Consider the following 13,003-nt stretch of genomic DNA (forward strand, 5'->3'; position numbering starts at 1 on the left):
TATTTGCATACACTGGGGTCCTTCGCTAATTAGGCGCGCAAACTGAACTAAATAATTCAACCTGGCAGCTAGCTAATTAACTCCGTCCAATGCAGTTGTCTGCTAGTCTTTATTACGTTCTGTACTTGCTTTATTAGCTCCATCCAGTGGCGGACCTAGACAAACGGCAGGCCCCAGGCCAGCTTCGCAGCACTGTAGCTACAGTCAACAAAGGGAATCGCCAACATGCCTGGGGCCTAAATCCGCCTCTGGCTCCATCTAACGTTGTTGTCTGCTAATGTTCAAGTGTAAACTATATATGACGAGATGCGATGTTGTAGCATCCTATGGAGCAATACTATAAAAACAATACTCGGCTTTGGATCTCGTGCCGGTGGTCGGTCAGTGGTGTCGCAGTCTTCAAGGCCCATGCGTTCAAACAGCATCCAGCAGCATGCCATTAGCTGAGATAAAACAAAGCCTAAGATTTCGTGCACGGTGTGGATGAATGTTATTATCACTGCAAATTTAAAAGGACGCCCAGCTTTTCAAGTCTCCCTCAGCTCCTTATTTTACTGTTTCTCCCTATCTTTTCTCATGGTTGGTTGGTGTTATTATCACTGCAAAAATAGTTGTCTCCGGATGAAGAACAAAAAAGGAAAATGGTTGGTGAAGATGAGGAAGACAACAGAAAGATCAACAATGGAGAAAAGGAATGACCAGGGGCGCCTTTAATGGGATTGTGGCCGTTTTAATCTACTCTACAGTTTGTAACCATGAGTACTACTTAACTCAAATAATACTAGCTAGCTGTTTTTACTTTTTAAACAGGCTGTCCAAGGTACCTAAATTAAAATAGTGAACTGTGATGTAGCTTATCTATTATGCTGATGCATCATTGTGTTTCAGTTGGTAATTCCACATGGCTCTGATCCTAGAATACCATGGTGTTTTTTTCACAAAATTCCACTGTCAGAACCGTGTTGCTGGACAAATCGCGGGACATGACATGACTGCTACTAGAGTGAGTGTTAGGAGGAAGGATACCTGCATTAATGGCTAAGATGGCTGCGGGGAAGCGAGATTTGCCGGCGGTCGGAGAATCCAACGGTGGCGGCACGGCTGAAATTCGCCAAATTTGACCAAAATCAGAAATGTTTTTTTTGGCCGAAAGTGACTTTTCGCCCCAAGCCGAGATGGCCAAAATCTGATTTTTTTTTTCGGCCGAAAAACAAATCTCTGCCGGTGCCTACATACAGATCCATCACTAGTTGGATGTGTTTTGCACATAACCAGTTGATCAGCAAGTAACCCTCGGCATAACTGACATCCTGATTTAGTGATGCCTGGTCAGAACAAAAACACACTACTTTGTGTTAGAAGTTAGAAGTAGAACATAAAGGCGATAGTTCACAATGGAAGTTTGACAGTAAGTTTTTGTATGTACTAGCGGTCACAGTGAAGAAAGTTTGACCACACACATTCTAAATATCATATGTTTCAGAATGGGGGCACCATAGTGCCCAACATATATTCATTAGAACCAAATTCCACACCTAGATGGCTTATTACATGGACATAATTGAACTGCAATTCCATAAAATTCAACTACAAAACTTGTGAATCTACTTAAAGATAGCATCCAACATTGCCATGAGGACCAATATGATTGTCTTCCATCTGCAAACCCTGTCAGAGGACAAAAAAAAAATGGTACCATTTACAGTAACTGAAAGTCAATTGCTTCTACAACACGATAACAAGTAGTGTGGTGTGAATATCCTGACCGTAGATAGCAGTGAACATAGTAAAAAAAAGCTGGAAAATTCTGGACCAGTTGCATAAGCATTGACAATTGTACGGCCAAACAAACATTAACCCAGACATGAATCGATTGTACAAATTTTGTTTACATTAGAAGTGAAGATAAGAGAGATGTGTATTGTTCAGAAACTAAAAGAGCAAACATTTCAATACTCTATAGTACAAGAGCATTGTAGCATACAAATTTGAAAAGAAGATAAGAGAGATCTGTATTGTTCTACTAGTATTGAGTTGCCACAGGCTCCTCACATTAGTTTACTCTCCCACTCACAGTAAAGCATCCTATGGAGCAACACTATCTAACAGTACCCGGCTTCAGATCTCGCGCTGGTGGCCAGCCGGTGGTGTCACAGTTTTCAAGGCGCACACATTTCAACCTGTACATGACAAACAACGCTAAAGGCTCCAGTATAATGACATTGGGCAAAACAAAACAAAGCCTCAGAGTTTGCACCCTGCGACGACGTCGCGCGGTGTGAATGAACGTGATAAGCAAATACTGGCAGTATTCAGTAGGATGCCAGGAGTATTGAATCTCCACCGGCTGCTTACTTTACTGTTTCACCCTCTCTTTCTCCTTGTTGATTATAGGGAACAAATAGCTGTCTACAGGGGGAGCAAAAAAAAGACAAGTGGTTGGTGAAGACCAGGGAAGACAGCAGGAAGCTCGACAAGGAATAACCAGGGGCTCCGATTAATGGGATTTCAGCCTTTTTACTCTGTTGTGTAGTAAGTTGCAACTTGCAACCATGCATGCATGTATGCCTAGGACACTACTATCACTACTACTACTTAGTTAACTGTATTGATAGTATCTACGGCCGGTCAGGATATTCACATGCCAAGATTGATACAGTGAAATGTGATGCTAACATTAGAATACCCCATATATGTAATCATCTCAATTTATTCAAACAGTAAAAACTAATCCGTCGATTATTTATCCCATCAGGCCGGGTGGGTGATTGAGTAGGACAAACAGAAGAAACATTTTACTAGTAGAGTAAATAAAGAAATCCGATCTACTTTTATATAAGTTGTTGCTTGCGGACAGAGGTGAGGAAAATGTACTGAGGTGGTCGCTGGTGGTGAGTGAGGGAGAAGATGACGGGCTTTGGTTTTTCTTACCTCCATTCCAAGGCGGGACACGCCTGAATCTGAATGTATGCAAGACAATCACTTTCAGATCTGACTGAAAGTAAAGCCTGAAATATAAAAAAACACCATATGAATTAGTTATGATACGAACAAGCTTGGCACAGTAACTCTGAAGCAAGAAAAGCTCAACTGACTGTTGAAGTAGTGTGAGAATATCAATGGCGTGCACTAATCGCGTCCGTACTCTGCCAGTCTGAAACTGGTAGCATCAAGTTCAATCAGCAGTCAGCACTCGATTCACTGCAGCGCAAGTCACATCGGAAAGGCGACGAGCGCACAGTAACAGCACCGATTGATTCGAGCAGTAAAACTAATCCATCCAAAAAAAAATTCCCCAACAGCAGAGGAACAAGAATGGGAATCCTACGAGCTTCCGCGTTTCCTTGAGTGCGCCGGAGAAACTGGAGAGGGGTAGGGCAGAAGATACCTGCGGCGACGCCGAGGGGGGGCACAGGGAAGCGGCGGGCGTCGCGTCCGAGGATGCCTTGTCGGCGCTGGGAGTGGTGGCGGGGTGGGCAGAGTCCATCTCCATCGAGCACGGATAAACTCTAGCAACTTATTTTTATTTATTTTTGCAGTTAAAACCAACCTTTACTAGGGAAAATCTTTGTGGAGCCTGTTTTATTCAAAAAATTCGAAAAATAACTTGTCAAGTTTCGAATTCTAAAAATGCTACATCTGTAAACAGATACATTCTACTCCCTGCGTCACATAATGTAAGACGGGGGAGTACATTTTAACTGATAAACATAAAAATTATAAATTCTTTTGTTTTAGCACCCGCAAGACTATTAAAATCCATGTTCACATGTTTCTCGTCATGTTTTTTTTTGTGAATGACATCATGAAACTCTTACACTTGTAAAATACGTCCATGATGTTCAAATTTCAAGGAATCAAAAAATAACTTGTCAAGTTTCAAAGAATTTATATGAGCACTTGTATCTGTACTGATGTTCAAATATTTTTAAAGAATTCACGGCCGACTAATATATGATAGTAACGTGATTGTCTAACAAAGCAGAGCCCAAGATAACCGGACAACGTATATGCATACGACTACACAGCGGAGAGATAATATAGGCATACTGCACTAGAATGCCATGACACAACTTAGGACACCTAAGCTCCACAACAACACCATCCGGAGAGGAGCGGCGTAAAGCGTCGTCCGCTGCCAAGTTCGAAGCGGACTAAGGTCTTCACCATATATTTTGGCACGGAGAGGAGAACCACAACTCATCCTCAAGACGCGGCGGCACCAAGATTTCTTGTGCCATCTAAGGCACCCTGGGCACCTAAAGCATGTAGCAACCTCCACATTCGGATCTAGGATGCACTCCTGCCAACGACAAGGAGCTAGCCCCAGTCACCCATCACTAAATCCTTGTCGTCCACACGGCCAAAGAGGCATATCCACCACCACCGACATGGTGCCTGCCACCCTGGCATCCTAGGTCAGAGACACCACAGCCCACCACATCACCACGCACCAACCACGGTAGGAGGAGCAGAGGCACTGCATCCAATCCTAGCCCGGTATTAGCCACTGATGACCCACAAGTATAAGGAATCAATCGTAGTCCTTTTGATAAGTAAGATTGTCAAACTTAACGTGGAGCAGAAAGAAATGATAAAGCGGTTTTCAGCAAGGTATTATCTACAATTATTGAAAGTAGTGGTGATAAATAGTTTCGTAACAAGGTAATTTGTAGCAAGTAATAAGTAGCAATAGTAACAAGAGTGCAATAAGGTGGCCCAATGCTTTTTATAGCAAAGGACAAGATGAACACTTCTCTTATATGAAGCAAAGCGTTCTCGAGGACACATGAGAAACACTGTCTAGCCACGCTCATCATGTTTGGTTGATTTGCATTCGCTACTTTCATAATTTGATATGTGTGTGGACTTGTGCTAGGGTAATGTTCTTACTTGAACAAGCAACCCTCTTATGATTACCCCCTCTCGCAAGCGTACGCAACTAGCGAATAAGAATTAAAATAAATCTAACCATAATATGAACCATATGGATTCAAATCAGCCCCTTACAAAATAACACATAAACTAGGGTTTAAACTTCTGTCACTTTTGCAACCCATCATCTACTAATTACTTCTCAATGCCTTCCCCTAGACCCAAATATGATGAAATGCCATGTAGTTAACGTTCGCACGACACCACTAGAGAAAATACAACATACATTCAAAATATCGAACGAATACCAACTTCACATTATTACTTATAACAATACTTCTCTCATGTCGTCAAAAACAAAATTAACTACTCACAAATCACATTCATGTTAAAGATCAGAGGTGTATTGAATATGCTTGAGGATTTGAACATTTAACCTCTACCAAATAAACCAACTAGTATCAACCACAAGATGTAATCAACACTACAAGCAACCCACAGGTACCAATCCAAGGTTTTGGGACAAAGATTAAATACAAGAGATGAACTAGGGTTTGAAAAAAGATGGTGATGGTGAAGATGTTGATGAGGATTGGTCCTCCTACGATGAGAGGATCATTGGTGATACCGATGACATTGATTTCCCCTCCCGGAGGGAAGTTTCCGCCGCGGAATCGCTCCGCCTTAGAGCAGAAGTGTTCATGCTCAGATTCCGCCTCGAGATGGTGACGCTTCGTTCCAAAACTCCTCTCTTTATTTTTTTTCCTATGGAAAATAGCCTCATATAGCAGAAGATGGGCACCGGGGGGCAGTTGGGGGTGCCCACGAGCTCATATGGCGCGCCCTGGGGGTGGGTGCGCCCCTTGAGCTTGTCGCTCTTCAGTGGCCCCCCTTCTAGTAATTCTTCCTCAAGTATTTTTATATATTTCAAAATAATCCTTCGTAATTTTTCAAGTCATTTCAAGCTGTGGAGAATTACCTGAAATCAGTTGAGCTCCAAACATGAACAATGTGATTTTCTGACCCCGTAATCAGATACGGAGCATCTGGAAGAGACACGACAGATGTAACTGGAGACATAGTCTCTAGTGTATGAATGCAGGACTTGTTCTGCAAGTCCCATATCTGATTTGACAAAAACAGTATGAGTTATAAGCATTAGCAATGTCATGTGGGATACACTACATTACGAGTGTGCGGTTCCACCGTATATAGATACTTTACCTTGGCAGTACAATCATCAGAACCAGTGATCAAATACTCTCGACCATCACGTGTGTAAAAATCAAGGCAGTTCACACCCTTGGAATGCCCAGGGAGATCGTACTCTTGGCGACCAGAATCAAGGTTCCAAATCTGAACACCAAGCAGATATATAGGAGTTGGGGTCTATCCTATCAGAAATCCATATCTTAAGTCAAATCCTAGTTAAAGAAAAGGAGAAACCCCTCTCAGACCAGACATCTGCACTTGCACCATAAGCCGCACTCGCGAAACTGTTGGCATCCTCTGGGTTAAATGCAACTTCATTTGCGACACAATCAAGATCGTGTACGCACTGCCATCCCTTTTCCCAGTCCCAAAGCGTCATGCCCCACCCCGATGAAAACACATACGGCTTGTTTGAATAAACGGCTAGTGAATCAAAGCACTGAAACTCGTGATCTTTTGCTGTTCTGTTACAAAGTCGCAGTGGTACACATGGACGAAGCCATCAGATGTCCCAGCCAGCACCCACTGCTTCCTTGCAACAAATTTAATGGCCTCTGCGGTGACACCAATTTATTAGGAATTCATCTCAAGGGCTTTATACGTACATGATAGTATCACGATCCAGAATAAAGAAGTTTTTTTTTATGCTAGGAATAAAAGGCTTAGTGAGAAAGGAGTTGGCCAGAAAGAATGCCTATGGGCTCTTGCTCTGAGACTTCAAATGAGTCCATCGATGTCTGCATGCCAGTAAATGCAAACGACATTGTTAGTTCGATGCCCACAAACATGTCAAACATTTTCATTTGCCAACATACTACAAGTTTTTATTTTTTTCAGATGATTGCTGCCCACACTTGTCCCAGCTTGATCGAGCCTTTTTTGTGTGATGACCAGTTAAATTTTGCTAACCCCAGCCTACAGTATATAATCGAAATTGAGAACTACAAATATTGATAGAACACATCAACTTGCCTGCTTCTGATAGTTCCATGTGTGAATGTTTCCTTTGGAATCACCTGCTATAATCCTGTGTAACAACTAATATCGAAATTATGTATATTGTAGAGGATAATGGCATCCTACACATTCACTTGAACATATTAACAGGAAGAAATATGTTTTATATATATATTAACTCACCATGGCTCTGTTGGATGAGCATCCAGGGAACATATCAAGTCAATAATATGCATCCCTGCCGTGATCTGATCCAACAAAACACCTAGTGTTCAATAGTTCAAATTAAGTTGCACTGATGATCTATGTTATATGAAAGAGAGAAGAAACCATGGTACCTTTATTATTGGCCGTATTGGAGACTAATATGTGCAGTACGACCAGCAAAAAGCAAAGGCAAGGAAATTGAGAGAGACGCAATCAAATCCTAGTACAACATAACCAGTTGTCAGTTCTTGAACCAAAACTCACCTCATCCATCGTGTACCCCATCTCTCCTTGTGAAGTATAAACAGCCTTCAGTGCCACCTCGTGCACCGCATTCCCCATCTCTTTGGCTTCCTTGAAAACTCCATCGCACTCGGCCTCATCTTTGAATTGCACAAGGTATTTTTCACCCAATATAGTGCTCTGCAGGATGTTACCGTAATCCATTTCATTATCTTTGGCTCTCACAAACAATGTGCAGGTTGCTCTGGGAGGCACAATGCCATGCAGATGCCGGTTATCGCACCGCCTGCCCTTGTCAATAAGTTTGAATGCCACATTTTCACTTGTGTTGTTTGTTAGGTGCAGTGGGCACACGATATAGTCATCGTCTTCGTGGTTGTCATTGGGTTCAGAGGGGAACCGGAGCTCCAGTGGGTGAACGTCAAGTATAGGCCGCTCGCGGGTGGACCCTGTGATCTCCTGCTCAATAGATAAAGCATTGGATAATAATCCAATGAACCTCAGGCTTTAAAGGCACTACACGTGCAAAATATTACTCCTCCCATTATAAAACAAATCCCATACTATATTTGATTAGGACAACTTTTTGATTAAAAAAATCACACTAGCATGTAATTTCTGCGATAGAAAATCATGACCACAAATAAGTACTTTCTGGCAAGAATCAAGCAACATAAAATTATGAAAAGTGCCCGGTCAACATAACCAAAATAAAAATAGAAAAGAAGTAACCCGACATGCACCATCCACACAACAAGCCGGTGTGAAAAGAGATGCAATTCTTCATCAGCTTCTCCGGCACAGCATGACATCAACACATGTCAACACCAAAATATTCAGGTTTCTATAATTTCTACAGCATGCACCGGCCGGTCAATGGACACAGGGGTTGCTTCCTTGTTGACCGCTTCTACCTCCTCCTAACCCACCCTCCAGCACGCTAACCTCCTCTATCTCTCTCCCTCCTTGTCTCACTCTGCTCCCTTAAGCACATCTTCCAACCATGCCTGCCATTCCGGAGATGCTCTGTTATCACCGTCATTGCTGTTGTGTGCAGTACGTTACGTCCACCATGTGCTGGGAATCCGCCTATATAAGGCGCCACGAGACTCATCCTTTCGCCTCATCTCTCCTCTATCATCATCCCCCAACCTCCCATTGTTCTTCTTTACCTTGTCTTCCTCCTCTCCGATGATTAAATCTGAGGACCTTCAAAAGAAAAATTCTACGCCTCTAGTAATTCACTGGCAAATTCATCGCAGCACCAGCATCTACTCCTTCCTCGTGATCAACCCCGCTCCCTCTAGTTGCAGGGAATTATGGTCACCAATGAGACCCCTCATCGAGTTCCGCTGGTTGCACACTAAGGTTGTCGTCGCAGCCGGTTGCAGGGATTTTTCTCGGTACATACCTTACACAGCACTGCAAAACCACCTCCGTCAATTTCCTGCTTATGCGAGAAATCATTTGTAATTTCTGCCAAAAGTGATACTGGCCGGGCCTTGGGCTCCAATGTTTCATCAAGTAGCGTCCTCTTCAGGTCAATTCGTGTGGTACTAGCTCTGTGATTCATTAGTACCCAGATATGAAAAGACACCCCAGTTGTCCTAGCTTTAAGAAAGAGCATACTGATTAAGAGATTATTATGAGGCCACTAGCTAGAACAAACTCGATTCCCCATTAAGACATATGTACAAGAGAGATCACCTTCTATTATGCAAATAGCTTCAAAACTTTGATGTCTAGCATAAACTTAATCCATAACTAGATAGTTCTTATTTACTGGACAAAGAAGGTAGGCAACTAACATGTTGGCAGCAAACTGATGGCATTCCCGCAAAAAAAAAAAAAAAAACTGATTGCAAATAAGCATTCATGAAGCTGCGGTATGATGAAACAGAGGATAATCCTAAACATAGTTAAGCAATGAACAGAGGTATAAAGGAAAATCATCAATGGAAATCACCTGTAGGGAAGCCCTGCTGCCGCCTAGTGTGTTAACCTGTTTCGGATGTTGCCTAGTCTTGTAAAGCTATATATTATGAGAGAGGTATATCATAGCAGAGAGATAGCCTGTTGAGATCTAGATCTGCATCCAAATATGATTAAATTACTCGCTTTGACGGAGATAGTTTAGCTAATCTTGCTGGATGCATCTTTAATTAGGAAATAATTGAGCTGACTTCCGGATGCGTTCATCGACCGGGTTGGAGGCTGCTCTCATTATGGAAAAAGGAAATTTTAGTTGACTCTAGACATGTGTGATGAATGTGTAATGAAAGCTGCATTGCCACTTATGTACAGCTAATTAATTATAGACTGACTGTAGTCTAGACAACTAATGAATGTGTAATGACAGCTGCACCCCAATGTACATACGGCTAATTATTGTCGATTTTAGATCAAGACATGTGAAAGCGTAATGCTAGCAGCATATCCTGGCCATACACATATGTGTAAGGATAAGCACACAAAAGGTTCGCTCTTCGTGACTACACAAGTATACACTTTATTGTTTAAAGACCGAGCAGAACGACTAAGCACTTTCTCTTTATTTTATATACGGGCCCCGCTTCAGTAGACCCTCTCACAAAACGTATAAAGGGTAATATGGACATTTAACATATCGTACACAGGGGCGTACGTTCGTATTAGGCTCAATACAGTGTTATTTGCACCTTGGGCCGACCTGGCCCAATTACGTTTATTTCTTTCTTTTATTAAACTACAAAAAGTAGCTGTGGGTTGTGGGATTAGAACCCACACGATCGTCCTGTACTAGTGAGGCAGCTAACCACGGGGATAGTTTAATTGCTGTGTCATAATATCCTCCTTCTTATCTAAATATAACGCTAATAAAAAAACATGCGTTTCCTTTTTTCCAGTTTGACCTTTTTCTTTGGATTGTTTTTCATTTTTCCTTATATGTTTCTATTTTTTGTTTTCTTTCTTAATTCGTAGAATTTCTAAAATTCGTTAACTATTTCAAATTTATGATTTATTTTTTAAATGAACTCTTTCCAAATTCATGACCTTTTTTCAAATTCATGATTTTTTTAGTATGTGGTTTTATTTCAATTTCATGAACTTTTTTGTGTTTGCGATTTTATTTCAAATTTGTAATTTTTTAAGTTCATCAGCACATGGAACTTTTTTCGGTGATTTCGTGCTTGCAACCAAATACACCGTGTACGACTGGCTACGTTTGGGTAGGCCGGAAGGGCAAGTCTCGAACAATTTTTTTTTCACCTCCTCCGAACGCTTCCAATTTTTTCCCACCCCTTGGCATCAACATGGCCATCATGCAGGCCAAGTTTCGTTGGTTTTTGATATTTTATGCATTTTCTATGTTTTACCATTGAAAAAACCCTAAAACACAGGTCGTACATGACACATCGTGCGTTCGGTGTCCGAATTTATTTAAATTTTACGTGGGGTACAACCCTGGGCATGCCCGGCAAATATTGGTCTCATTTCATGCTTGCAGCCAAACACACCGTGTACAACCTGGTACGTTCGGGAAGGGCAAGTCTCGAACCACTTTTATTTTCACCTCCTCTGAAAAGCACCCAAAAAATTTCCACACCTTGGCATCACCATGGCCAGCATGCATGACGGGTTTCATGCTTGCAACCAAACACACTGTGTCAATGGCAGAGCCATGATTTAAACTCTTTGTAGTCAATACAAAATTGTGTACTCAAATACACATATTTGTAATATTTTCTAAATTTGTTTTGCGTAACTCTTGCTTGTATTACCAAAGACCTGTGTAGTCAACTGACTACACTGCCTCTAAGCTGGCTTCGCCACTGCACCGTGTACAACTTGGTACGTTCGGGTAGGCTGGAAGGGCAAGCCTCTGAACCATTTTACGAATAGCTAACGTGCACAGGCTTTGGTTTGGAGAACCTTCTGGAAGGTTTCTAGCCGTTTTTTGGGAATGTTTCAAAAGGATCCTGAATCGGTTTTCTTACTATTTTTTCTTCTCGTGTTTTATTTCTGTTTCTCATTGTTCTTATTTTTCTTTTTTCTTTTCTTGTTCCTTTTTACTCTTTTCTTTTTCACATTTTTTTTTCATTTTTTTCACAATTTGTTTTTCACAAATTCAGTAAAAGTTCTCGTTGAAGAAGATAAATAAAATATGTTTATTTTATCATGTTTGAGAAAATATGTTTCTTGATAACAGGCGTGTGTGCGTGTGTATACTGTAGGCATTGTAAACGAACACAGGTTTTCTTCCATCGATACAGTAGTTGACCCTTATACATTTCTTGCTTTTAAATATCACGGCAGCATAGTCGGATGGCAAGCAGTGTAATCAGGACGATGAGGTTACTAAATTTGTTCGCAAATTCAGAAAATATTCTTGATTTTAATAGTTGTTCGCAAATTCAATAAATGTTTGGGGAATTTCAAAAAAGAGTTCACACCTTGAAACAATTATTTGTAATTTTAAAAAATGTTTGTGTTTTCAGTTTATTTCCTGTTTTTCAGAAAATGTTCTCCTTTTCAATGCTTTTCCTTTGTAAAACAAATGGTTGAGATTCCCAAAAATCGCATTTTCACAAAATGTTTTAGTTTTTAAAACCTCAAAATTGTAAATGTTCGCCTTTTCCAAAAAATTGTAAGCAATTTTAAAAAATGTTATCAGTTGCAATTTGTTTCTTTTATGATTCCCAAAAAAGTTCACATTTTCACAAATTGTTGTAGTTCTTTTAAAAATATCACACATTTCTAAATGACTGTGTTTCTAAAAATATTTACGTTTTCCAATAAGAAAATGAGGTCCGAAATTAAAGAAAATATGTCGCGGCTTATGGTTCATATAGATTGGACTATCTTTTTGGACACTAAATCTTAGTTAGTATAGTGGCTCGTGACGTGGTTGGCTGGTGCTATGTCCCTGGTTCGATTCGATATCTATTGGACACTTTGGTACATCTTAATTTTGCAAACTCATGTTTTAAAATTTGCTGCGACCTTTAGTTTCTTAATGGTTCGCGCTGGAAATATAACATTGTTGATTGGTAGTCACAGTGGCTAGCACAGCACGCACGTAAACTGCAAATTGCAGGTTGGACCCTCATTGCCATCCTTTTTTTCTCCCAGTGCCGCGACATTTAATTTCTTTTTATTTAAGATTAGCGCTGGAAATCTAACACAACAGGTTAGTAGTCAAAGTGGCTAGTACAGAACGCACATGGACCTGAAGATGCTGGTTCGATTCCCATCGTCGTCAGTTTTTCTGGCGATTTTTCTCCCAGCGAACGCGGTGCGCACGCAAATGGGCCAGCCCAGGTGAGCCGCCCATGCACAAAACGACTACTTCTCGCCTCTACGAGCCCCTCGACGTATTTTGAAGAAAAGACCATCCTGCCCTTTATTATGAAGAGGTATGGAGTAATCTGAGCCATCGATGTGTTTAAGGGGGGTCTACCGAAACAGAAGTGTTTATATACTCTCTCTATTCCTAAATATAAGCTTTTTTAGATATTCCAATACGGTC

The 13,003-nt window shown here is 41.1% G+C and overlaps 1 protein-coding gene and 1 pseudogene across 1 annotated transcript; both read right to left on the bottom strand.

Moving 5' to 3' along the window:
• Positions 1-1,052: 1,052 nt before the first annotated feature.
• Positions 1,053-3,493, bottom strand: LOC123171526 (uncharacterized). The gene is made up of 4 exons (XM_044588984.1): positions 3,389-3,493; positions 3,096-3,160; positions 2,932-3,008; positions 1,053-1,668 (listed from the first exon to the last, which is right to left on the bottom strand). The coding sequence occupies exons 1-4, from the start codon at positions 3,491-3,493 to the stop codon at positions 1,517-1,519; spliced, it is 399 nt and encodes a 132-aa protein (XP_044444919.1). The 3' UTR covers positions 1,053-1,516.
• A 2,357-nt stretch (positions 3,494-5,850) lies between these two features.
• On the bottom strand, positions 5,851-9,067 carry LOC123171527 (coatomer subunit beta'-1-like; annotated as a pseudogene).
• Positions 9,068-13,003: the final 3,936 nt, after the last annotated feature.

The sequence above is a fragment of the Triticum aestivum genome, chromosome 7D (genome assembly GCF_018294505.1).
Source record: "Triticum aestivum cultivar Chinese Spring chromosome 7D, IWGSC CS RefSeq v2.1, whole genome shotgun sequence".
Taxonomy (NCBI): domain Eukaryota; kingdom Viridiplantae; phylum Streptophyta; class Magnoliopsida; order Poales; family Poaceae; genus Triticum; species Triticum aestivum.

Excerpts from the sequence above, each read along its gene's own strand:
- LOC123171526 (XM_044588984.1), bottom strand. The coding sequence starts at position 3,493 with ATGGAGATGGACTCTGCCCACCCCGCCACCACTCCCAGCGCCGACAAG. Across the intron at positions 3,161-3,388 it reads CCCCCTCGGCGTCGCCGCAG|TTTCAGACTGGCAGAGTACG; the intron begins GTATCTTCTGCC and ends TGATGCTACCAG. Across the intron at positions 1,669-2,931 it reads TGTCCCGCCTTGGAATGGAG|GGTTTGCAGATGGAAGACAA; the intron begins GTAAGAAAAACC and ends GTCCTCTGACAG.